Source organism: Salmo salar, chromosome ssa18 (genome assembly GCF_905237065.1).
Source record: "Salmo salar chromosome ssa18, Ssal_v3.1, whole genome shotgun sequence".
Lineage (NCBI taxonomy): Eukaryota > Metazoa > Chordata > Actinopteri > Salmoniformes > Salmonidae > Salmo > Salmo salar.
Window position 1 is genome coordinate 4,531,653 of NC_059459.1, and position 26,391 is coordinate 4,558,043.

General features: G+C 40.2%; 1 protein-coding gene across 2 annotated transcripts in view; it reads right to left on the minus strand.

The window, feature by feature from the left end:
* The window catches only part of LOC100196663 (adenosine kinase a), a 46,753-nt gene extending 23,342 nt beyond the window's left edge, over nt 1-23,411 (minus strand). Inside the window, exons 1-2 of one of the 2 annotated variants that reach the window (XM_014153933.2) lie at nt 5,711-5,967; nt 4,171-4,245 (exon numbers count right to left, since the gene is read on the minus strand). In XM_014153933.2, the coding sequence (XP_014009408.1) occupies nt 4,171-4,245; nt 5,711-5,724 (89 nt within the window). In that variant the 5' untranslated portion in view covers nt 5,725-5,967. Of the gene's footprint in view, nt 1-4,170; nt 4,246-5,710; nt 5,968-23,240 lie in introns of those variants that run through there. The other variant, NM_001141692.1, reaches the window with a different exon arrangement.
* Between the last annotated feature and the right edge of the window lie 2,980 nt (nt 23,412-26,391).

The window sequence follows — 26,391 nt, forward strand, 5'->3', positions numbered from 1 at the left end:
CCCTGGCTTCCCTCCCCTTTCGAAACGTTTTTGAAAGACAATGCAATCATCCTCGTTGAATCTTATTGACTCTCTTGTTGAAAAAGGCCCTGAAGATTTATGTTATACAACGTTTGACATGTTTGAACGAACCTAAATGGAAAAAAAATGCATTTTCTCGAAATAGCTGTCCCGCGGCCGACAGAGCATTTGGATCAGCCTTCAGACGCGCTAACAAGAACAAGCTCTTGGAACATAAAGGAGTCATTTTTTCGAACGAAAATACATTTGTTGTGGACCTGGGATTTCTGGAAGTGCTTTCTGATGAAGACAACCAAAGGTAAGGGATTATTGACAATAGTATACAAGACTAGATGTGATAAGCCCACGGGGGGCCAGCACAGAAAAAAAAAAAACAATTATTATGAAATGTATGCATTCACTACTGTAAGTCGCTCTGGATAAGAGCGTCTGCTAAATGACTAAAATGTAAAAAAATAAAATAAAAAAAAATATGCGATTGTTCCAAGATGGCGCTGACCTGTAACGTTAGCCTATTTTTCAGAGTATCGCATCCCCTTTCATCGCAAAGTATGATTACCCAGTAAAGTTATTTTTAAATCTGGCATTACAGGTGCCTTCAAGAGATATTCATATATAAATCTTAGAATGACAATATTACATTTTAAAAATGTTTTCGAATAGTAATTTAGTAAATTGTAGCACTGTTTCATAGGATGCATTTGAGGGAAAATAGTCAACGTTACGCACCGATGTAAAATGCTGTTTTTATATATAAATATGAACTTTATCGAACAAAAGAATGCATGTATTGTGTAACATGATGTCCTAGGTGTGTCATCTGATGAAGATTGTCAAAGGTTAGTGCTGCATTTAGCTGTTTTTTGGTTATTTGTGATGCATGTGGTTGGTCGGAAAATGGCTATGTGGCTACTTTTACATATACTCCTCTAACATAATCTAATGTTTTGCTTTTGCTGTAAAGCCTTTTTGAAATCGGAGAACGTGGGTCGATTCAGGAGAGGTGTATCTATAAAACGATATAATTTGAAAAAAAAAATGGAAAAAAAAAAAAATTATTACATTTTGTTATGCTAATGGCGATATGATTTTTCGCTGGATGTCCGTCCCGCATACGGGGCGGAGGCTGCACAGGGGTTAAAGAAGAAAGGGTCTTATCCATCTGAGGTCAAAGTCAGGTTTAAGAAGCTCCTTCAGCATGGATCACTTCCAAAACTTTTATTCATGAACATATAAACAGCTTAACACAGCGAAGTGTTGTATCCAGGCACTCTGCGTTGCGTCGTGCTTAAGAACAGCCCTTAGCCGTGGTATATTGACCATATACCGCACCCCCGTGGGCCTTATTGCTTAAATAAGCTGTATCACTCAGCATTTTGTTGCAGGGCAGGCACTTTCTTGATTATTGATGTTCAGTTGTAGAACTGTTTATTTGTTTTTATTATTGGATCTAAATTATTTATTTTGACATACATTGGTTAAAAGCTGCAATAAACAACTTTTTGGTTGACCCAACCAAATTTACATTGAAACGTGTGTTATACAGTGCTTTTGAGAAAGTACTCACACCCCTTCACTTTTTCCACATTTTGTTGTGTTACAGACTGAACTTAAAATTGATTAAATAAAAATGTTTTGTCACTGGAAGTGGAATTATGTTTTTCTACATTTTTACAACTTAATGAAAAGCTGAAATGTCTTGAGTCAATAAGTATTCAACCCCTTTGTTATGCAAGCCTAAATACATTCAGGAGTCACATAAATTGCATGGACTCACTGTGTGCAATAAGTGTTTAACATGATTTTTTTTATGACTACCTCATCACTGTAACCCACACATACAGATAAGCAGTGAATTTCAAACACAGATTCAACCACAAAGAACAGGGAGGTTTTCCAATTCCTCGCAAATAAGGGAACCTATTGGTAGATGGTAAAAATAGAAAAAGCAGACATTGAATATCCCTTTGAGCATGGTGAAGTTATTAATTACACTTGGATGGTGTATCAATACACCCAGCCACTACAAAGATACAGGTGTCCTTCCTAACTCAGTTGCCAGAGAGGAAGGAAACTGCTCAGGGATTTCACCATGAGGCCAATGGTGACTTTAAAACAGTTACAGAGTTTAATAGCTGTGATAGGAGAACACTGAGGATGGATCAACAACATTGTAGTTACTCCACAATAATAACCTAATTGACAGGCTGAAAAGAAGGAAGCCTGCACAGAATAGAAATACTACAAAACATGCATCCTGGTGCAAAAAGTCACTAAAGTAATACTGCAAAAAATGTGGCTTTTCCCCCACTTTTTGTCCTATAGACAAGGAGTTGCATTGCATTTGCCCCAAACACATTACTGAGTACCACTCTCCATATTTTCAAAGATAGTGGTAGCTGCATCATGTTATAGGTATGCTTGTAATCGTTAAGGGCTGGGAAGTTTTTGTAGAATAAAAAAGAAACAGAATGGAGCTAAGCACAGGAAAGATCCTAGAGGAAAACCTGGTTCAGTCTGCTTTCTACCAGACACTGGGAGATGAATTCACCATTCAGCAGGACAATAACCTAAAATACAAGGCCAAATCTACATTGGAGTTGCTTACCAAGAAGACAGTGAATGTTCCCGTGTGGCTGAGTTAGTTTTTTAAATTGTATTTTTATTTTAGTTAGTCAGTTAAGAACACATTTTTAATTTACAATGACGGCCAACCCCGGACAACGCTGGGCCAATTGTGCACCACCCTATGGGACTCCCAATCACAGCCGGATGTGATACAGACTGGATTCGAACCAGGGACTGAAGTGACGCGTCTTGCACTGAGATAGAGTGCCTTAGATCGCTGCGCCACTTGGGAGCTTTAACTTAAATCTGCTTGAAAATCTATGGAAAGACTTGAAAACGGTTCTCTAACAATGATCAACAACCAATTTCAACCAAGCTCAGCGTTCAACACCATAGTGCCCTCAAAGCTCATCAATAAGCTAAGGACCCTTGGACTAAACACCTCCCTCTGCAACTGGATCCTGGACTTCCTGACGGGCCGCCCACAGGTGGTAAGGGTAAGTAACAACACATCCGCCACGCTGATCCTCAACACAGGGGCCCCTCAGGGGTGCATGCTCAGTCCCTTCTTGTACTCCCTGTTCACTTATGACTGCATGGCCAGGCACGACTCCAACACCATCATTCAATTTGCAGATGACACAACAGTGGTAAGCCTGATCACCGACAACGACGAGACAGCCTATAGGGAGGAGGTCAGAGACCTGGCCGTGTGGTGCCAGGACAACAACCTCTCCCTCAACGTGATCAAGAAAAAGGAGATGATTGTGGACTACAGGAAAAAGAGGGCAGAGCATCGACGGGGCTGCAGTGGAGCAGGTTGAGAGCTTCAAGTTCCTTGGTGTCCACATCACCAACAAACTAACATGGTCCAACCACACCAAGACAGTCGTGAAGAGGGTGTGACAAAACCTATTCCCCCTCAGGAGACTGAGAAGATTTGGCATGGGTCCTCATATCCTCAAAAGGTTCTACAGCTGCACCATCGAGAGCATTCTGACTGGTTGCATCACTGCCTGGTACGGCAAATCCTCGGCTTCCGACCGCAAGGCACTACAGAGGGTAGTGCGAACGACCCAGTATATCACTGGGGCCAAGCTTCCTGCCATCCAGGACCTCTATACCACACGGTGTCAGAGGAAGGCCCTAAAAATTGTCAAAGACTCCGGCCACCCTAGTAATAGACTGTTCTCTCTACTACCGCACGGCAAGCGGTACCGGAGCGCCAAGTCTAGGTCCAAGAGGCTTCTAAACTGCTTCTACCCCCAAGCCATAAGACTCCTGAACATCTAGTCAAATGGCTACCCAAACTATTTGCAATGCCCCCTCCCCCCCTCTTTACGCCACTGCTGGTCTCTTTTGTCATCTATGTATAGTCACTTTAATAACTCTACCTACATGTACATACTACCTCAACTAACTGTGCACTTGTGTAGTGCACATCAGAGTGCAGATAGTGTTCGCACCTGTTCAAATGAACCAAACATAGGGGGTAAACGCACCAGAGTAAAAAAAAAAAAAAAAAAAAGTCCTAACAAACTAGGTGTGAAAGCCACCTACGCCCCTTCCCCAGTGACTCACTTCTCCAGGAAGTCCTTGTCCACGACGGCTGAGATGTCCAGCAGGGGGTTCCCCATCCCGAACAGAGAATTAGGGCTGTAAAACACACACACACAATTATCAGTCACAACATTAGTTTTGTATTGTTACAAACCATCAGAAAATGTCATATGCATATGGTGGAATAACAGTCTATGCGTTCCATTGACCATCCATAAGTGTACCATTCACAGAATTATAGGTAGGCCTAAACAGTCTAACGTCAATAGGTGAGAATATGGACTGAACACAGATAGTGTTAACACAGATGTGATAGAAGCCCTATATTCATTCATGCATCATCACATGACATATTTCACGAAAAGGCAGCATCAAGAGGATAGCAGTGTGTGTCTTCCAGGGATGAGCTGAACACAAAAGCTTGATTCTGTAACAGTTGTAGAGTCTTGTGACAAGCGTTATCCCAAACATGTTTCTAAACCAACATCTCTGCTTACCCACCTCTCCTCCCCCTCTGAGACCCAATAGTAAAACAGAAGACTGAACAAACAGACCTGCCTGCGTGTGTGTGAGAGTGTCAGGGAGTTTCAGCTATGGGTCTAAAGACTGACACCACTGAGGGACACAGTGCCAGAGTGATAAGCATATTAAATCAGGCTTCAGTTCACACACGCCTTAGGTTTAATATTCAACCTTAAGAAAAACGGACAGGCTGTGCAGGGTCAGGGTGAACCTTGTTGAACTCTCTCTCACTACTGTACATCTGGGGTGTATTCATTAGTGCACACTGCACACCGTAGCAAAACGAAAATAAGTATTTCTTGACGGACAAGTTCAGGTTATTCCCTTCCTGTTTCAGCTGTTTGCTTCCTGCACAACCTTGTAGAAGTGTGAAAATGTATCAGGTAACAATAACGTAAATTCCTGCGCCAAAGCCTGCTGCTACCTTATCCTCCAACGGAGACATTTCTTTATAATGCCTAAATTTCCTTTCATCTACTGTACTTAATTGTTTTGCATACATGTTTATAAATTATGTATGTATAATAACTGATACTAATATATACTAGAGGATTAAATGTATTATATATGATGCCAAAGGAAATATGTACAATGTTTGATTATGATTGTTTTTTAGTGTCTCAAAACTCTTTTCGAGTGGTCCACAATGTAGTTTTAAAAAATCTGTATTTTGTATTCTCAAATTGTATCAGCGTGCAGTGACACTTTAATAAAAATGTAACTTACTATAGTCTTCATTAATACACTATGTTAATAGGCCTCTAGGGAGTTGGCCCGTTCTTAATAAAATATTTATCAGTGTTTCATTGACACCCCACCCTTAATACACACAGGTTCCTACTGAACAAGCGCTCCATCTGCTCGCTTAAGATTACAGAGTGGTGAGCCAATTTCCCTACCACCAGACCAGCTACACCATCATTTCAGCATCCTACCATCCACTACATAGATAGACCAACACCTCAGCATTGAACCATGTACTTTACAGACTATATAGCACAATGCACATCAGGTCCTCTCCCTAGTCTAGTGTCCTTACCTTGCTGCTGTCATTGTGTGCGTCTTTTTGTCTCAGTAACAGTTTCACTCTGTAACAGACCTGTTGGCCGCCTCAGACAAACCAGCCAAAAAGGACTCTTCGTTCCCAAACCTCGGGTTTAAATCTCCCTTGATGAATCGCTTGAATCGATTTTTTTCTGAAAGCCTGACCCCTCCTTTCGAGCTGGTCTGATAGGCTACGCGAGAAGAGGGAGTGACAAAGTACTGCTGTCTGGATCTGTGATTGGTGAGTTTCACTATTTTGTCTCCCGGGCGTTCATTATTCCAGCGTAATGTGTGTGACAAAATGTGCAGAGATCATATTCAGACACGTTCGCGATAGAATAAAACCCAGACCGAGTATCAGAATAGCTAACGTTAGCTGGATAAATTAGAGGGACATGTACTAGTCTTTAGAAAATAGCGTATAATAATGATGCAATGATTCAATTGTGAAAACGCGGGAGGCATGCATACATTTAATAAATAACGTTCAAGTCGTTATCAGAGCAACTCAGAAAACACATTCTGTAAATTATAATTAGCTGACGTTAGCGAGCCTAGACAACGAGCTAGCGGAGTGGGTAGTTCCCCGTGACACGACAGTGACATTGAAATTATGCTGAGGAAAGCGCTACTCCGCCTCAGACTAAACATTAGTTTTGTCGGTGCTTCAAGGACTTTGAGTCACAGACAGACCATGACTTGGGTGGCAGTGTATTGAATCTGACCCCTAACCTACTATGAACGCAGAGAACTTCACACGCTAACTACACCGGCCACGCGCGTGCGCATTTTGATTTTGTCCATCTACACCAACTATATTAATTTGGGGACAGGTAGAAACATTCATGGACATTTAGCAGTAGTGTAAAGTACTTAATTCGTTTTTTTGGGGGGGGTATCTGTACTTTACTTTTCATATTTTTTACTACTATACATTCCTTAATAAGAAAATATTGTACTTTTTACTCCATACATTTTCCCATTCCATCTTGTGAATTGAAATAATGAGAAATGAAATTGATTTTGGTTGCATACACCACTGGTTATTTTACTAAGATTTCTGAAGTCAAAAAGCTACTACTACTAGCTAGCTACATTGACTAGCTAGGTTCACAATGTAAACAAATGCAACTTGTGCAATTAGAGGATAATTTAGTACAACCACTTGCAACAATTGAATGAGTACTTGCAGAAAACTGGACCAAATCTATTGTACTTACACATAATAGATTAATTTGGTAGAGTACAGTAGGGGAAAATATAATAAAGATGCTCTTCCCCTCTGCTCCTCTCCCAAAACAACGCACTCTGTGTAGGAGGTAGAACTTCAAGCAACAGCTTACATGCTGACCAAACCGCACGTCCGCCATCATGTGCAAGTTGATTTTGTTCACCCACACCAGAAACGATCAGGCCACGCAGGTTGAAATATCAAAACAAACTCTGAACCAATTATATTAATTTGGGGACAGGTCAAAAAGCATTAAACATTTATGGCAATTTAGCTAGCTAGCTTGCTGTTGCTAGCCAATTTGTCCGGGTATATAAACATTGGGTTATTTTACCTGAATTGCACAAGGTCCTCTACTCTGACAATCCACAGATTAAAACGGTAAACCGAATTTGTTTCTCCTCATCTCTCCTCCTTCCTTCAGGCTTCTTTTTCTTCTTTGGACATTATATGGCGGTTTGCAACCAACTTTACAGCATTACTACAACCAACCGGTGTGGTCTTAAATTCATCTTTCAATCACCCATGTGGCTATATGCTCCTAAAAACCAATGAGGAGATGGCACGTGGGTATATGCTCCTAAAAACCAATGAGGAGATGGGAGAGGCCGGACGAGCATCACAAATAGAACCAATTTCTATTGAGACGCGGACGAGCAGTGTGGGTGCAATGATTGAATAACATGTATGTGCACATTTATTTTGCAACGCGAGCGGTGTGGTCAGCATGTTATAGTGGTGTAGTGTAAAGGGTTTATCAGAGTCCAAAACGTGCATGTACAGCAGTGTTCTAGACTATTGGTCAGTTGGCTTTCATACTTTCGATTCTCAGCACAGCTCAAGTAATTTCTCCAACTGTCAACACATTCAAATGAATAGAAGATGCATTGGTTGGGAATTGTGGGGATGTGTGTGTTCAGGCTGTGTCCCCCCCGCAGATGGAGCCGTGTAGTTATGTCACAATGGGACGCAGGACTATTTCATCCTAGTGTCTGTGGACTATGATTTACTCTTAACAAGAAGTTTATCTTTAAAATAGTGTATAATACTTGTATGTGTAAGAAATTAGAATTATGAGATTTTTGTTGTTTTGAATTTGGCGCTCTGCTATTTCACTGGCTGTTGGCGAATGACATACCCCAGAGAGGTTTTAATCAATTTTAAAATAAGGCTGTAACATAACAAAATGTGGAAAAAGTCAAGGGGTCTGAATACTTTCCAAATGCACTGTATACCCACAAATTTCTCAGTGGGCATTGTGTATAGGCCTACTCACTTCTTAATCCCCACGTTTCATATCAAAGTAGTGTAGTGGCTAAATGCTGTATCAATTAATAAGGTTGATGGAATAGATCAAAATGTTTAGCTTAAAATGTTTAACTTTTATTTCTTCACATTTTGGGCACTACAATGTGCACACAGTGGTAGGCCTATGCAGGAATGTTCTAAAATGCTATTTACAGGAAAACGCCTAAAATGTGCACAGCACAATGCAAGCGGTTTCACGGACAGAGATGGAAATAGTTGTTTGAAATTTAGAGAGGGGAGATCTAAAGATGGATCAACTATCATGGGTTGCTAATATGACTAGGATAAAGCCATTGGCTGCTAGATAATTAAATAAAGTTGAAAGAAAACCAATAGAAAAGGAGAACACATATGAGGAAGTCTTTATAAAAGAATTGCCTGCAAGTTTCAAAATTGGGATTTTGGCAATAGGCTACTTTGAAGCAAGGCAAGACATGCCTCATAATATGAAGTAAAACATCCAAGTTTCAAACATTTAAAGAACGGGGAAAATATAGATGCTAATGATAGGCCTAACAGTCTTCTGGTAGATGGAAAGGCTTTCCCAAAAATTACATGTTAACTAGCTACAAAAGTACCCTATGCCTACCTGGCAGAATGATATGATTATTTGCATCAATCCAGTTCATTTATTTTGCAAACTCAATCTCATGTGCTACAGAAACACTGCTAACTAAACAACAGTACTAGGTGCCTGCGAACTTGAATTTACCCTTACGTAAAATAACTACAGTATTCCTATAGGATATTATAGGATTTCTATAGTACCCTATAGTGGGCACTATAGTTTCCCATAAGATCTTTCACCCTCTATAATATTCATAAAGGATTTCCTATAGGGTTTCCTGTCCGATGTTCTGTTATACTTGTATAGTACTATCATTAATCAAAATCTCTATAGTATTCCTATAGTGAGTTATGATAGTATTCAAGTTTTTAGTATATCATCCAGCTGCTTATGAACTCTTGCATGCGTATCATTAATGTGCTTTTTTCAGTGAAGAACATTGTTGTTCATTGTCTTACTTGAAGTTAAGCTTGTTTGCCTTTTTCCACTTATTATACAGAGCATCTACTTTTAAAATCAATGTTAATTAAATAAAATTGCAGAAAACTGCCCATGTCTCTATGTCTCAACTCCAACTGAATGGATTGAAGAGCTACTCCACACTTTGACTTATGTAGAATTTAAGTTACGCAAATGTAAAAAAAAAATGTACTCAAATAAGGAGCGTGGCTAATGGTAGGTAGCTGGTGGTGTATACATATTCAATTTAGATTACTTCAATACAGCATGTGTAACTATTCAAGTAGGCGACATCGTAGTCAACATGTCGGGATATTCATAAATAAAAGTGTACACAAAGATATAAAAAAAATCCCTGGTCAACACAACTGCCTCTGACCTGGCGGACTCACCAAACACAAATGCTTAGTTTGTAAATTGTGTTGGAGTGTGCCCCTGGCTATCCGTAAATTTAAAAAAACAAGCAAATCTTGCCATCTGGTTTGCTTAATATAAGGAATGTGAAATTACCTTTCAGTTAGTTTAAAATAGTGTTTTCTGCATGCAGGGTCGCCAACAACAAAATGTAGCTTACACAGATGCGTTTCAGCATACAAATAGCAGACCTGTCAACATTGGGAAATGTTTTTGAATAACAGTGCAACCCCCTCCACTCTTTCTCCACAATTATGATACTCAATAAAATAACCTTTGCGGTTCAATTCCTATATACCGAATAAAAAATACAAGTAAATGGGTTTCCATCTCATTTTCAAGTTACTGATCATTTTCTCACAATTTTTTGGGTATTATACAGCGTATATGGTCTTTGCACATGTGCTATAGCCAACAGCTCAGGTACCATGGTTGAATGGCGGGCAGTCTGGGGGGAAAAAAACAACCATGTGTATCACCTTAATAAAACACAATTTTCCTCCAACATTTTCAGACAACTAAGGATGTTTCACAACAGAACTGTCAGAAAATCAGAAAATGGTGGTGGTAAATGGTGTTAAGATACCATTTTTCCATCCCCCCCCCCCGACGGCCTGCCATTACAGGTAATTAAGCAGGGAAATTATGCCTTTGCAGCCTGAATGGTGGATGCTTTATGTACGAGCCGGCCCACGGGAGACAGGAGTGTATTAACGGCTGGGCACATCAATCCTAGCATCCACTATCGGTTGCCTAGGCTAAGACAACATATCGCATGACTCCAAGTTTACTTTAATATGATGGCTATTATATCAATGTTTGAGCATAAAAATGTATTTCCACAGCCATTTCTCGCATAATTAATTTTACATACACAAAAAGATCCCACCTTGTCTAGCCTATTTTGTTTTGTCACATTTGGAAAGTTTACCTGACAAATTAGCAAATTTGTCCAACAGGCCTGTCATAAAAATTATCATCAGACACTTCACTCAAATAAAAAAGGTTGGATTGAAACCTGGTTAGTGATTTCAGTTTAAAGCTGTAGCTGGCTAGGATATAAGCAATAAATAAAGGATATAAAATATAGGCTAAGCCTGATTTAAATCAATGCTAAAAATACTTAACATTTTGTTAATATTCGTAGAGCTAGCATATTCAAGCATCACTCATTTTATTTTGCTGGACCCCATGTCTCATTCTGTCAGTCCGTCGTTGATTTGAAAACAGCAGGCCTAGAATGCATTGTTATAGCCTGTTTTGTGCCACTTTATAGGAGAAGCCATATAGGCTATTAGGCCTATTTGTTATCCCATGACATATACAGTACCAGTCAAAAGTTTGGACAGACCTACTCATTCAAGGGTTTTTCTTTACTATTGTCTACATTGTAGTGAAGACATCAAAAATATGAAATAACACATATGGAATCATGTAGAAACCAACAAAAACAAAAGTGTTAAATCAAAATATATTTTATATTTGAGATTCTTCAAAGTAGCAACCCTTTTCCTTGATGACAGCTTTGAACTCCTAGCATTCTCTCAACCAGCTTCATGAGGTAGTCACCTGGAATGCATTTCAATTAACAGGTGTACCTTGTTAAAAGTTAATTTGTGGAATTTATTCCCTTCTTAATGTGTTTGAGCGAATCAGTTGTGTTGTGACAAGGTAGGGGTGGTATACAGAAGATAGCCCTATTTGGTAAAAGACCAAGTCCATATTATGGCAAGAACAGCTCAAATAAGCAAAGAGAAACAAGTCCATCATTACTGTAAGACATGAAGGTCAGCCAATCTGGAACATTTCAAGAACTTTGAAGATTTCTTCAAGTGCAGTCGCAAAAACCATCAAGTGCTTTGATGAAACTGGCTCTCATGAGGACCGCTACAGGAAAGGAAGACCCAGAGTTACCTCTGCTGTAGAGGATACGTTCATTAGAGTTACCAGTCTCAGAAATTGTAGCCCAAATAAATGCTTCACAGAGTTCTAGTAACAGACACATCTCAACATCAACTGTTCAGAGGTGATGGTGTGAATCAGCCCTTCATGGTCAAATTGCTGCTAAGAAACCACTACTAAAGGACACCAAGAAGAAGAGACTTGCTTGGGCCAAGAAACACGATCAAAGGACATTAGACTGGTGGAAATCTGTCCTTTGGTCTGATGAGCCCGTTTGGAACCGTAGATGAGCGGATGATCTCTGCATGTGTGGTTCCCACAGTGAAACATGGAGGTGGTGGTGTGATGGTGCTTTGCTGGCAACACTGTATGTGATTCATTTAGAATTCAAGGCACACTTAACCAGCATGGCTACCACAGCGATACGCCATCCCATCTGGTTTGTGCTTAGTGGGACTATCATTTGTTTTTCAACAGGACAATGACCCAACACACCTCCAGGCTGTGTAAGGGCTATTTGACCAAGGAGGAGAGGGATGGAGTGCTGCATCAGATGACCTGGCTTCCACAATCCCCCGACCTCAACCCAATTGAGATGTTTTGGGATGAGTTGGACCGCAGCGTGAAGGAAAAGCAGCCAACAAGTGCTCAGCATATGTGGGAACTCCTTCAAGACTGTTGGAAAAGCATTCCAGGTGAAGCTGGTTAAGAGAATGCCAAGAGTGTGCAAAGCTGTTATCAAGGCAAAGAATGGCTACTTTGAAGAATCTCAAATATATTTAGATTTTTTTATACTTTTTTGGTTACTAAATAATTCCATGTGTTATTTCATTGATGTCTTTACTATTTTCTACATTTGTAGAATAATAGTGAACAAAGAAAAACCCTTGAATGTGTAGGTGTGTCCAAACTTTTGACTGGTACTGTATGTGTTTGCTGTGTTCAGTGAAATGCCTCTCTTTTTATGCTAGACTTCTGCTTGTCGCACAGATCTTCGGCTGGAGAGATCAAGCGCTCAACTACCCAATAATTGTTTTTAGCATGGACAATAACTATGTTGTTTGAAATGAAAGATAAGTTTTGGTTAACAATAAATGTAACAATTTAACTAATAAAGTAATCGTAGGCTGTAAGTTATAACAATTGTCTGAAGGGGCTCCACTCACGCACAAATTATCTTTGCTTTGGCTGGAGAATGCATGCACACAGCTCCCGACTAAGCAGATACTTCAATAAAAAAGAAAGCCAAAGAAATTCGAAATATAGCAGATTCAGGTACACAAGTTGGCAGGTCTGAATTGTTTGAGTACATTATCACTGAATATCACGTTTCCCTTCTTTACAGCCTACGTGATCAAAGTGTGCCCAAGCAAAGGAAGTGATAGTGTGAGTATTGGTGAAGTGGGACACTTTCTGAAAATGTGCTTTCCGGAACACCTTAGAGAATCATCCCATTGTTTTAACCCCCAACATGATACCATTCTAAATAGTTTAAAAACTCTCCTACACAAAATTAAAAAATATTAAAAACACACAGGATGGATGGCTCTTCAAACACAAATTGTCCCGAGACCACATTTTATCGGTTAATACTGGCATATTGGGCCACCTTGATTGGCAAAGTGGGACACATAATTCTTCATTGTAAAGACAGATTAATTAGTCTGTACAAGCAATTTCTATATTTTTATGATAAACTTCAATTATTCATACAAATGAAATGTATTATTACATTCTTTAGGTATTTTTGTGGAACATTAAGAACTATAATTTATTATTACCATCATATTTGATTATAAATTATATGTAATTGAATAGCCTATAAATAAAATTAATCTAGGCCTATCAGCTCAACATTCTCAACACTACACTAGTGGATATTTTGTAGAATGAAACCAGAAAGACCTTACCCCTCAAATACAGCAAAATAAAACATGTTGGTGAGGTAATATCTTTAAGTAAAATGTAGCTCTGCATCCCTGTTAGCGAGCATTTCTACTTTGCCAAGATAATACATCCACCTGACAGGTGTGGCATATCAAGAAGCTGATTAAACAGCATGATCATTACACAGGTGCACCATGTGCTGGGGACAATAAAAGGCCACTCTAAAAATGTGCAGTTTTGTCACACAACACAATGCCACAGATGTCTCAAGTTGATTGAGCGTGCAATTGGCATGCTAAATGCAGAAATATCCACCAGAGCTGCCAGAGAATTGAATGTTAATTTCTCTACCATAAGCCGCTTTCCACATCGTTTTAGAGTATTTGGCAGTATGTCCAACCGGCCTCACAACCACAGGCCACATGTAACTACGCCAGCCCAGGACCTCCACATCCAGCTTCTTCACCTGCGGGATCGTCTGAGACCAGCCCTCTGGACAGCTGATGAAACTGGGTTTGCACACCCGAAGAATTTCTGCACAAACGGTCAGAAACCGTTTCAGGGAAGCTCATCTGCGTGCTCGTCGTCCTCACCAGGGTCTTTAACTGACTGCAGTTCGGCGGTGTAACCGACTTCAGTGGGCAAATGCTCACCTTCGATGGCCACTGGCATGTTGGAGAACTGTGCTCTTCACGACTGATTCCCGGTTTCAACTGTACCGGGCAGGCCTCCCCAGTGGCGCAGTGGTCTAAGGGACTGCATCGCAGTGCTAGCTGTGCCACTACAGATTCTGGGTTCAAGTCCAGGCTCTGTCGCAGCCGGCCGTGACCGGGAGACCCATGGGGCGGCACACAATTGCCCCAGTGTCGTCCGGGTTAGGGGAGGGTACGACGAAATTGGGGAGAACAAGGGGTTACATTTGATTTTTTTATATTTTTTATAAAACTATGGCAGACGGTGTGTATGTCAACAGCGTGCCCCATGGTAGTGGAGGGGTTATGGTATGGGCAGGCAAAAGCTACGGGCAATGAACACAATTGCATTTTGTCGAAGGCAATTTGAATGCACAGAGATACCGTGATGAGATCCTAAGGCCCATTGTCGTGCCATTTATCGCCTCATGTTTCAGGATGATAATGCACGGCCCCATGTCGCAAAGATCTGAAAACAATTCCTGGAAGCTGAAAATGTCCCAGTTCTTTTATGGCCTGCATACTCATCAGACATGTCACCCATTGAGCATGTTTGGGATGCTCTGGATCAAAGTGAACAACACCGTGTTCCAGTTCCTGCAAATATCCAGTAACTTCCCACAGCTTTTGAAGAGGAGTGAGACAACATTCCACAGGCCACAATCAACAGCCTGATCAACTCTATGCGAAGGAGATGTGTCGCGCTGCATTACGAAAATGTTGGTCAGACCAAATACTGACTGGTTTTCTGATCCACCCCAACTTTTTGTTTTGCATATCTGTGTTCCCAGTCATATGAAATCCATAGATTACAACCTAATGAATTTATTTAAAATTGACTGATTTCCTTATGTGAACTGTAACTCAGTAAAATCTTTGAAATTGTTGCATGTTGTGTTTATTTTTGTTCAGTGTATTTAGAATATGGATTTCTGTTACGAAAACATGTAGTGGCGGTGGTGGGTAAAATCATTGGAGAAGCCAAGCCAGATAAAAAGGCTCACCACTTGGATTCGGTCTTTTGTAGCAAAATTTGAAATGGTGTATTTTACATTTGATAAAAGTAGACTCAGAGCTACAAAATAGTATATCCTACACTGCATTTTTGAGGAACAATGGCAAAGTAATTATGCTTTGAAGGTTGATAACTTGTAAACTCACTTTAGACAAAATGGCTTTTGAATGTTTTGGTATCTAGTGAAGAGCTCTTCTTTGTCTACACCCATTCAGCATCGATCACACCCTCTTAAGCTTAAGCCCCACAAATCTTGTTTCTCTCTCGGAGCGTTCAGAGCACACACATTTGACGCTCTGGCCAATGATTTGTTTACCTCTGTATAATATGACAACAGCCTAACCAGCTCTGCTGGCAACAATTTCATGACGCTTTTTTGCCGACGTTTACTAACACCGGCCATATTCAACTGGTGTTGTACACTTTAGCTTAAGACATGTAGGTAGCTAGCTAGGTAAACAATGAACCTAGCTAGGTAAACAACGTGTAAGATCACACACACGTCACATAACGTTAGCTAACGAGCCAGCCAGCTAACGTTAGCTAATTAAACAACAATGAACATAGTGCCAAATCATGTCGTTACTACCATGCATGAATCTGCTAGCTAACATTAGGCTCTAACTAGGAAAACAAACAGCTCTGGGATACGAATAATAACGTCAGCTAGGGAGCGAGCCAGCTAACATTAGCTAGCTAACAGTACACTTCAGCTTAAGACACGTAGCTAGCTAGGTAAACAATGAACCTAGCTAGGTAAACGTGTAAGATCACACGTCACGTAACGTTAACTAACGAGCTAGCCAGGTAACGTTAGTTAGTTAAACTACAATGAACATAGTGCCAAATCATATCGTTACTACCCTGCATGAATCTGCTGGGAGCTAACCAACAAACAATGTTCTTCCCCAAAAACATAGCTACGGGAACAGATTGTTTTGCTATAGTTAACTCCAAGCTATATAGTTAGCTAGCTAGCTAGCTAGCTAAAATAACCCTAATTTATAAGACAGTTCTTATTTGATGAATGGTGGTCGGACCCATCTATGTGAAGCTAGCCACAATAAGGATTAGCCACAATAGTGGACTTAGCGGTTAGCCTTCAAAATAAAACTGTCATTGACAGTGATGCAAATTAATATAAATGGTGGAATTATGCCACAATTTAATAGATCATGCTAAACAAGGTTGGAATGTTGTTATATAAAATCAACAAAAGACAATTTGTTAATTTGACAAAAATCTGTTGAAATCACACTGGATGTATTATACTTTAGAATGGCATGTTTTGGAGTCTGATAACTGAGGAGGACGTTGGTAGACTGATACCCCATTTCATTGATCCCCAATCCTTAGGTAAAGCTGTTCAGTGCAATATGAATGTCAACACACACAATAGGCTGACTGGAGAGGTTATTTACATTTTACATTTTAGTCATTTAGCAGACGCTCTTATCCAGAGCGACTTACACAGTCACAGTCCCACGATGAGAACTACAATGCTAATATTTGCGTAAACACTTCACAGTTGTGTTCTGTGTGTGTCACCGAGTAGACTGACACCCCATTTCATTGCTTCACATTCCAACCTTGTTTAACATTATCTAGTCTAAATATGGCATGATTCCACCAATTGTAACCTTATGCATCACTTTCAAATAGGAACTTTTATTTTGAAGGCAAACCACAAATTCCAATATTGTGCCTAATCCTTATTGTGGCTAGCTTCACAACACATAACCCAGTCCGGTTGAACCTCATTAGCCAGATGAAGCTAGCTGGCTGCTTATAACATTAGCTTTGAGCAACAGGGTTAAGTAGCTGGCGAGCTATTTATTTTCATGAACTGAAGTTCAATTTCAATAGGCGAACAACAAGTGGCTACCTAGCTAATACTTACAAGGATTCCTAAATCATTGCTAAGAATAACGAAAATGACTGTAGTTTCAGGCTGGCTGTATTGCTGCTAGCTAGGTACCAAGCTAAAGCTAGCTAGCTACCCCAGAAGTTGCAGTCGAACAAATGCTGCTTTATTACCGACGCGGTATTGTAAATACATCGTTCATGGCCGGTGTTTGCAGACTTTTTTTTGTACAGCTTTGACAGTGTTACTGATAGTAGTGGTAGCGCTTGGCTTGCATGTGCAAATTCAGAGCACACAACAATCTATAATAGAACTGTGTTATTTGAAGTGTCAAATTAAAAGTTTATTTGACATGTCAAATAGTGTTATTTGACGTGTATCTTTTTTGACACGCAAAGACCCAAACGTCATTCCATAGAATGGTATGTCGTGAAGCTAATAGCAGTGATGCTATTACTGTATAACTTCGTTAGGGCAACATCTGAAAAATAGCGCACTTATAGTGTGTACCGGTGCTCGACCAGTCGGTGAAAGCCAACATCACCCACAACAATGAACGGTTGATTGTCAAGGGCAATGAATCTCATTATCTTGGCATTCATGGATTTCGCCTTTGAGTTGTCTCGCTGAAATGTTCTTACTCTTTCAAATGACTGCTCAACTTCCACAGAGCAGACATTGTGGTCTAGGTTCGGAATACTGTGTGGCAGGTGTAGCGCAAAAGTTTACGTGGCGTCATTACGTCATGCAACTACGTTATATAGGTATGCACGTCAGCTTTGACATCGGTTTTCCACATTGGCATTAAACTAGACATCGGGCCGATACTGATGTTGGCATTTTTAGCTAATGTCAGCCGATTCAGATATGTTCACCGATATATCGTGCATCCTTATTAGCTAGCTAACATTAGGCTCTAACTAGCAATAATGTCATACACATAACGTTAGCTACGGAGCTAGCCAGTTAACCTTAGCTAGCTAACAGTACACTTTAGCTTGAAATGAAACCACTTTATCAAAATTAGAAACATGTAATATCTGAAAATGTAGCTAGCTAATCTTACCCGTATACAACATCATGCATGATGGACGCGTCTCCCTGTCACAGATGCCATGGTTGCCCTTAGTTTGAAGATGCAAGACAGGTGTTTTCTAATTCAACTGATTTCTCAATTCGATCGTCCAGAAAGTGGAGAGCAACACTTATACAACTCCACCACACATTTTTTTTAAAGCCGCGTTCGACAGGATTACCAACACAGACTTACCAGCTCAAATAGACAGAAGCCTTCTAAACTCAGCAAAAAAAGAAATGGCCCATTTTTAGGACCGTCTTTCAAAGATAATACGTAAAAATCCAAATACTTCACAGATCTTCAATGTAAAGGGTTTAAACACTGTTTCCCATGCTTGTTCAATTAACCATAGACAATTCATGAACATGCACCTGTGGAACGGTCATTAAGACACTAACAGCTGACAGACGGTAGGCAATTAAGGTCACAGTTATGAAAACTTAGGACACTGAGGCCTTTCTTCTGACTCTGAAAAACACCAAAAGAAAGATGCCCAGGGTCCCAGCTCATCTGTGTGAAAGTGCCTCAGGCATGCTGCAAGGAGGCATCCTCGCAGTGGCAGACCACGTGTAACACCTGCACAGGATCGGTACATCCGAACATCACACCTGCAGGACAGGTACAGGATGGCGGCAACAACAACTGCCCGAGTTACACCAGGAATGCACAATCCCTCCATCGGTGCTCAGACTGTCCGCAATAGGTTGAGAGAGGCTGGACTGAGGGCTTGTAGGCCTGTTGTAAGGCAGGCCCTCACCAGACATCAGGCAACAACGTTGCCTATGGGCACAAACCCACCGTCGCTGGACCAGACAGGACTGGCAAAAAGTGCTCTTCACTGACGAGTCACGGTTTTGTCTCACCAGGGGTCATGGTCGGATTCGCGTTTATCCTCGAAGGAATGAGCATTACACCGAGGCCTGTACTCTGGAGCGGGATCGATTTGGAGGTGCAGGGTCCGTCATGGTCTGGGGAAGTGTGTAACAGCATCATCGGACTGAGCTTGTTGTCATTGCAGGCAATCTCAACGCTGTGCGTTACAGGGAACAAGACATCCTCCTCCCTCATATGGTACCCTTTCAGCATGACAATACCACCAGCCATACTTCTCGTTCTGTGCGTGATTTCCCGCAAGACAGGAATGTCAGTGTTCTGCCATGGCCAGCGAAGAGCCCGGATCTCAATCCCATTGAGAACGTCTGGGACCTGTTGGATCGGAGGGTGAGGGCTAGGGCCATTCCCCCCAGAAATGTCCGGGAACTTGCAGGTGCCTTGTTGGAAGAGTGGGGTAACATCTCACGGCAAGAACTGGCAAATCTTGTGCAGTCCATGAGGAGGAGATGCACTGCAGTACTTAATGCAGCTGGTGGCCACACCAGATGCTGACTTACTTTTGATTTTGACCCCCCTTTGTTCAGGGACACATTATTCAATTTCTGTTAGTCACATGTCTGTGGAACTTGTTCAATTTATGTCTCAATTGTGGAATCTTGTTATGTTCATAAAAATATTTACACATGTTAAGTTTGCTAAAAATAAACGCAGTTGACAGTGAGAGGACGTTTCTTTTTTCTGAGTTTATATGGCTTAACCAACAAGGCTCGTAATGTAACAATTCTATTCGTATTTACAGATGTCATACAAGTTTGTTATTAAGGCATATGAAAATTCACATTTTCCAGAAGGCATTTCTGCCCAAAAACGCATTTTGATTTAAAAAAAAACCTTTAAAATGGCTTTTCTGTGAAGTCGTGACTTGTGACATACGCCTAGTTTCCTGAAACGCGTCACATATTAGAAGCTATGTGTTGTTGCGTTGTTTGCTCTATAACCTGTTAGTTCATATGCCTTGCGACTGTGATATATAGGCCTAAGGCCGAGACAATAAGACAGTGGCAGAATAAATTCAACCACAACTTTTTTTCATCACAAAACCGGAGAGCAACCTCTGTCCGGTGAAGTCCACAAAGCATACTGCATGTAACAACCAGTTACATGACCTACAGCATGGTCAAGCAAGTTAATGTTCATCATTTTTGGACTACTAAACAACTATTGATTTAGAACCACTGGGAGTTATCGCAAGTCGCAAAGAAAACAGGAGCTGCCTCCACTATTCCAGCACCATTCCAGTAGCATCAAATCACCTATGCTTAGTCTAATACAGTGACGACTAAAAGATAACAAAAACAATTTAGTCCCATCAATGTACGCTAAATATGATGTGGCTGACCATGGTTCTGATTTCTGTGTGTCTGCGTTCGTGCAAGTAGAAAAAATAATGTTGACTCACCCTACTTGTAGAGAAATGCCAATGCATCCATCCATGGCTAATTTAGGAAAAGGACAATTTTAGCTAGCTTACCAGCCACTGGAGGACAACAACGTATTTCTCTTGATGCGATAGGAGTGATGCCAAATACAAACTGGCTTCCTTGACACTTTTTTTTTGGTGCGCCAGGACCATTCACAGTTGAGCTCACCCAGATGAACTCAACGCTGATTGGCTATTATTTTATACTTAATTTTTTATCAAGGGAGGTCAAATTCCAATTATCAAGGGAGGCTTGCTTCGATTGCATTCAATGCTACGGGTGGCAACAATGTCATGCTGTTTCTCTCGTTCGGATGCTTTCTCTGGTGAGATACATTCAGCCTCTTGGGAATTGAAGGAAAATCATGAAAATACAAAGACGAAAGATAAATTATTTGATGTTTTCTTGGTCCATTTTTTGAGAAGCCTGGCTTCACTTGGCATCCATGAATACACGGCACTGGAATTTCATAGTCCACCGAAATATTTTTTCTGCATAAAAAAAAATAAAAAATGGCCTAGAGGAGTGTCCTAGTTTGACAGTAGGCAATTGGCATACTGGGACACTGTCAAAATGTCAATATTCTAAAAAGGTGTGAGAAGTAAGGAAAGCATTAACAGTCATTATGACTTACAATTATATCCCATTACAAAATATGTTGTTATGAGACACTGAATATCCTTAGTTTTTTTTTTATAACCTTAACATTATTTACCTCAGAACCCGTCATTTTCCTTACCAGGCAGTGTTTCAAACTCATAAATGACACACCCTCATCCACTTACCCTCACCTTATACATGTGGGATAATCCCCACGGCCATATTTGTTGTTGGTCCAAATGATTAGCCAAACAAGGGAAGTTAACGTAAGCCCCTCAGCCCTCGTTTTTATTGGAGTTTGTGAGTGTACAATTATGTTCACTTCGGGGCCTGAAACTTCGTATAAATCAATTTGCGATGATTGTACATCCGCTAAGAAAAGTCAGCCAAAACTTAAAACCTCAACATGGAGTCAACAAACAAGTGTAAGTAACAACGAATGTAAATAAGTTAGAAATTGTGCTACTAATGCACAAACACGTCTCATAAAAAGTATTAAATTATGTTTTTGTTTGGTTAGCTTTTGGAAATTGTAGAAAGAAAACATTTTCCTTCTTCAGAAGTTCCAGCTAGACAGGCTAACGTTAGTTAGCTAATTAATTTGCTAGCTGGCATACAGTAGGCATATATTAATAATTATATAGTTAATATAAGTAGACATGCAATTAGAATTGACTGTAGCGCATATAAAGCACCACAAGCATCACCCTGCAAGTGTAAACTCATCAGACGTCATAAGTTAGCAAAAGTGTCCACTTAATTTGAGGGCTTAGGGTGTGTCTGTTAAGTGTTTGGAATGCAACCTATGACTCTGGAGACACGTGTCATTATATGGGATACCCCGCCCACAATGATGACGGCACACCCATCTAACGCATTTTATCATCACATACTTCCTCACTAACACAGTCATTGATTGTTATTGTACACATTTAAGGATATCCATTACAACGCGTAAGTGTCCCACTTAACCAATACTCACCCACAGATAATGAGGTCCAAGCTCAACAATGAAGCCAAATCATATAGATCTACATTGTGATTGATAGGTCTATATATTTATTCAGTAATTGAATCTTCTTTGCTTGATGAATTGTTCAATAATTATAATAAACAAATGTGTTTATTAACTATAAGACATGATTTGTAATGTCAGTAGCCTATAGGCTATTTAGGCCTACGAATCCATAAGGGATAAACGCTGACGTTCTGTACATTACCTTGGAAATAATAGACAATGTCGCGGGAAGAGGCAGAGCCGAGTACTATAATATTCTTATAATAAAAGGTGTATGATAATCTTATAGGATTGCTATAGATTTTTTTCTGTAAGGGAAAGGGTAACGTCACTCAAATCTAAATTGTTTGACATTTTTCTCAGACCTCAAAAGTGGTCTAAGCATTGTTATGGACTCAGAACAGTGGTTCCCAACCGTTTTCGTTTATTGTACCGCCAACTGAATTTTGCTCTGCCCGGATTCTCTCTTAAGTACCCCCTCAAGTGCATTTTAGCAGTAGACCAATCTATGGTCTCATGAGTCTTCTCAAGTACCCCATGTGGATAGGCCAAGTACCCCTAGGGGTGCCAGTACCCCTTGGTTGGGAACCACTGATGTAGAACTTCCAAGTTTGTTGTCTTTCCATTTTTAAACTAAAGTGTGGCAGAGCGAAAACCTGAAGAAGAAAAAAAAGGGAAAATCTGAAACCTGTGAATTTCTTATTCAGTTGACAGCCTAATTTATCAGTTTCAATAGTAGGCCTACTATTTGCTTCTTGCATAGTACACATAGGGTTGGCCTGACTGAAAGATATGAGATTTATTATTTTAGGTCATTCAGAATGTCACGGCCGGTCCGGCACCACTAATACTTCCACACACAGCTAGCGGACAAAACATGTACGCATTGCATAAACTAGCTAGCTGATGTTACATTCTTTCCATTGACGTGATCAGACTAATAATGAGTGAACGATGCTCAAGTTTAAATCCTTGATCGATATCTCATTGATTCCGAGTTCACAAGCTAGCCCCTCGCCTCAAGGTTTCGGCCCTTTTTGGCCCTCACCTCAAGGTTTTGGCAGACATCTAAAGCATAAGCACGTGCACAGTATTTAACTAGCTATAACTGCAGCCAGACTCGTGTATTCAGTAGCCATGCTCAGCAGAGCTGCATTCAGTTAACTATAGCTACCCGAGTTTGGTCGGGGTTTTCCTTGAACTCTCTGGAGTTTTCTCTGGGGTCTTCTTTTCTGGGGTTTTCTTCTCCTTTTTCTCATCTGACAGTCGGAGTTTCTTCGCTCTTGGTTCGCCTGACGCCATGATTCTTAAGGAACACGCTGCAACCTCCTCGAGTAAAGATAGCTATCGTGGATATTAATCAAGAGGCAGATAGAGAGCGGAAAACGGCTATTAGAATCAACAGACGGAGCCCAAGTGTAGCTGCCCACAGACTGCGCCTGACCAGAAAGACAGAAACTTTGGTCAGAAGTTGATGACTTAGTTGTGCGCACTTCGTTTAGTGCATATTACACACAGATATTCACTCATGTCAAGGTTGAATATTTAAAGGTTTTATGTAAAGTTTGATTATGCTGATAAGAGAGCATAAGTGTGCATGGTAAATCAGGCTTCTGTGTATTCATAGGTCGCACGTGACGGAGGTGCGATGCCATGCGATGCCAAGCCGCCCTCTACCGGTGGCGCCATAGTGGCAGGGTTGAAATAAGTATATATATATATATATATATATATATATATATATATATATAGGAAAGTTCTATTATATATATATATATAATTAAACATGATCAATTGCTGTCATGAGCTTTTTCTCTCACTGCCCTCCCTGAGTTTAAGACAAGGGTTTAGCTATCTTGGAATTTAAGAACATTTCCAATAACTTTATTTTCAATAATCGAATTTCTTTTTAACTTTTTGCTTAAAGAGAAACATAAGAAATAGCGCAAGAGACTTTCCAATAACCTTTTTGAGGAATAACAACTTTGCTTAACTTTCTTCTTAAGTCTATAGTTAAGGGAAAAATGGCAGTTAAGAATACATTTCTTCTTAAGAAGGTTTTGTGAATCCGGCCCCTGGTTGTTACTGAGTGAGTGAACGGTGGGGCGGTCCGAAGTGGTGTGTATGCTCGCACCTGATTAGACTACAATCACCCCATTAAAAGGAGGAAATCATCGTACATGTCACACCATTCATATGGTACCCCACATGTGTGGTACGCGTTACATTTGAATAGTGATTCAGAACCACACATCGTCCTGTGTGCATCATAGAAGCCATAGCCGAAAGGTTCCCCGGAGTTTTTACCGTCACATTCCTGGGTTTCGCGGGAAATTGTGTTTGAGCTTTTGATCTGGGGTGTAGTGTAATATTTACAGGAAAGGAAAGTTCTACAACTTAATTATGTCACTGGCAAGTATATTCTATCGTGTTTAGGTTTAGCATGATTCTTATAAAAGCATGTTTGAATTATTTCATAGTCTCTGAGCTAGCTAAATTAGCTAGTATTGCCAAAATAATGTTAGTTACAGGAGCTAGCTATAAACAGATTAGCTAGCTATCCTCATCACGTTGTAACTACATGTAATTTATCTGTTCCACTGAATGATGACTTCTCCCATCAATCAAGGTATGTTCAACAATACCCTTCAACAGGGGACATATTAAATCTGGTTAGCTAGCTACTTGTCATTAGGCTTTTAAAGGGGAAATCGTTTGAGGGCTCCTCTGTAAGCATTTCACTGTAAGGTCTACTACACCTGTTGTATTCGGCGCATGTGACAAATAACATTTGATTTGAATTTGCACTTGAAGTCCAACTTATTCCTAGCTGTATTTTGTCTAACCTAGGAATTGATATGTTATTTTTTACCTATGTTGTCCTTTACTACATCTTTCAGCAGTTTGGATTTCTTTATTGGCCCTTCTTTTACCAAGCAAGTAGAATGAAAACACAAACTCTATTACATCATCAAACTGTGTCCCATTTGCATGCATGGGATATGAGGGGTAGAATGAGCCAAAATGAAGTGTACAAAAATCAATGTTTTTGTGTGGGGTAGGGTCTGCCTGTCTTTCCTGGACTATTGTTAATAAAGAGAATAGCATTTTTAAACAATCTGCCCATTTGTTTTTGTTGGCATATAAGTATTTGTATTGCTCATACCAACAGAGCCATATGTTTAAAACTGTCAGCGCTGTCATCCATTGTCCAGATAAAATGACATTTACTGTAAACGTTTCAGAATTTAGAAGGAAGCAGTAGGCATAGCACACATGCGTACTACCTTTATATTACGGTCACTGTCCTTAATGTCATTACTTAAAGGGCTGTGAAAACAATGACAATGTCACAATATATTTAGGGATACAAAAAACAGATAGGAATCATGGGTTGCTCTATTGCGATGGACGTAGCATCTTCGTTTCTGAATCCATTTGGTAAAGGACTTTAAACTGCATGTTTCTCAAATTGATTTAGGATGTTAACTAATGGGCTGTAGATGATGATGATCTACAACATCTCACCAGATAAAGCAAAGGGTGTGGTGGAGTGTGCTTCAGGGTTCAAATGGCTCTATGTAGATAAGTAAGAAGGAGCCCTTGGCTTGTGCAAGCCAGAACAGCTCATAGGAGCAGCAGGAAAAAGGCCTCTCGCTAAGTAGTAAAAGCAGATCATTCGGTCAACTTTCCTTCCAGTCCTAGACTATGGAGACATCATCCATGTAAGTATGTGTGAATTATTTTGCTGTATAAAGACATTTCTGCCCATTGCAACAATACAATAAAACCTTTCTAAAATGTGACTTTCCAAATCCAACAATGGTAAGGTCTATCCAACCGTATCACTCCTATTTAGTGGAATGTTACCCAACATATACATTTAAGCAGTGCATTGTTGGTACACTATACCACACTTTCAAATGGTAGGACATACAGTAGGTACTCTTTCCATTTGTCCTATTGAAGCACACAAACTATAGTATTTAGCCTAAAGCAGCATATGATTTTACAGTAGACTAGATGTAGGCTACAGTATAGTCACATGTCATGATGTTAATATGTTAGCGCAGCACATTGGTCTGAACAACTTATAGCCTCTTAGTGAATGTCTCTTAATGAGAAAAAAATCATAAATGTATGAGAATGTTGCATTTTGAAATTTAAATAGTGATTCTGACATTGGACCTGCGTGAGGGGTATGTCAAATGAATTGGGGCATTTTGGAGGGGCTGAATGATGCACCATTAAAGCCTAGGCTACAGCCGGGAGCCTCCCGTGGTATTACTTTCTCCTGATGAATTTGCATGGGTATGACCGACAGA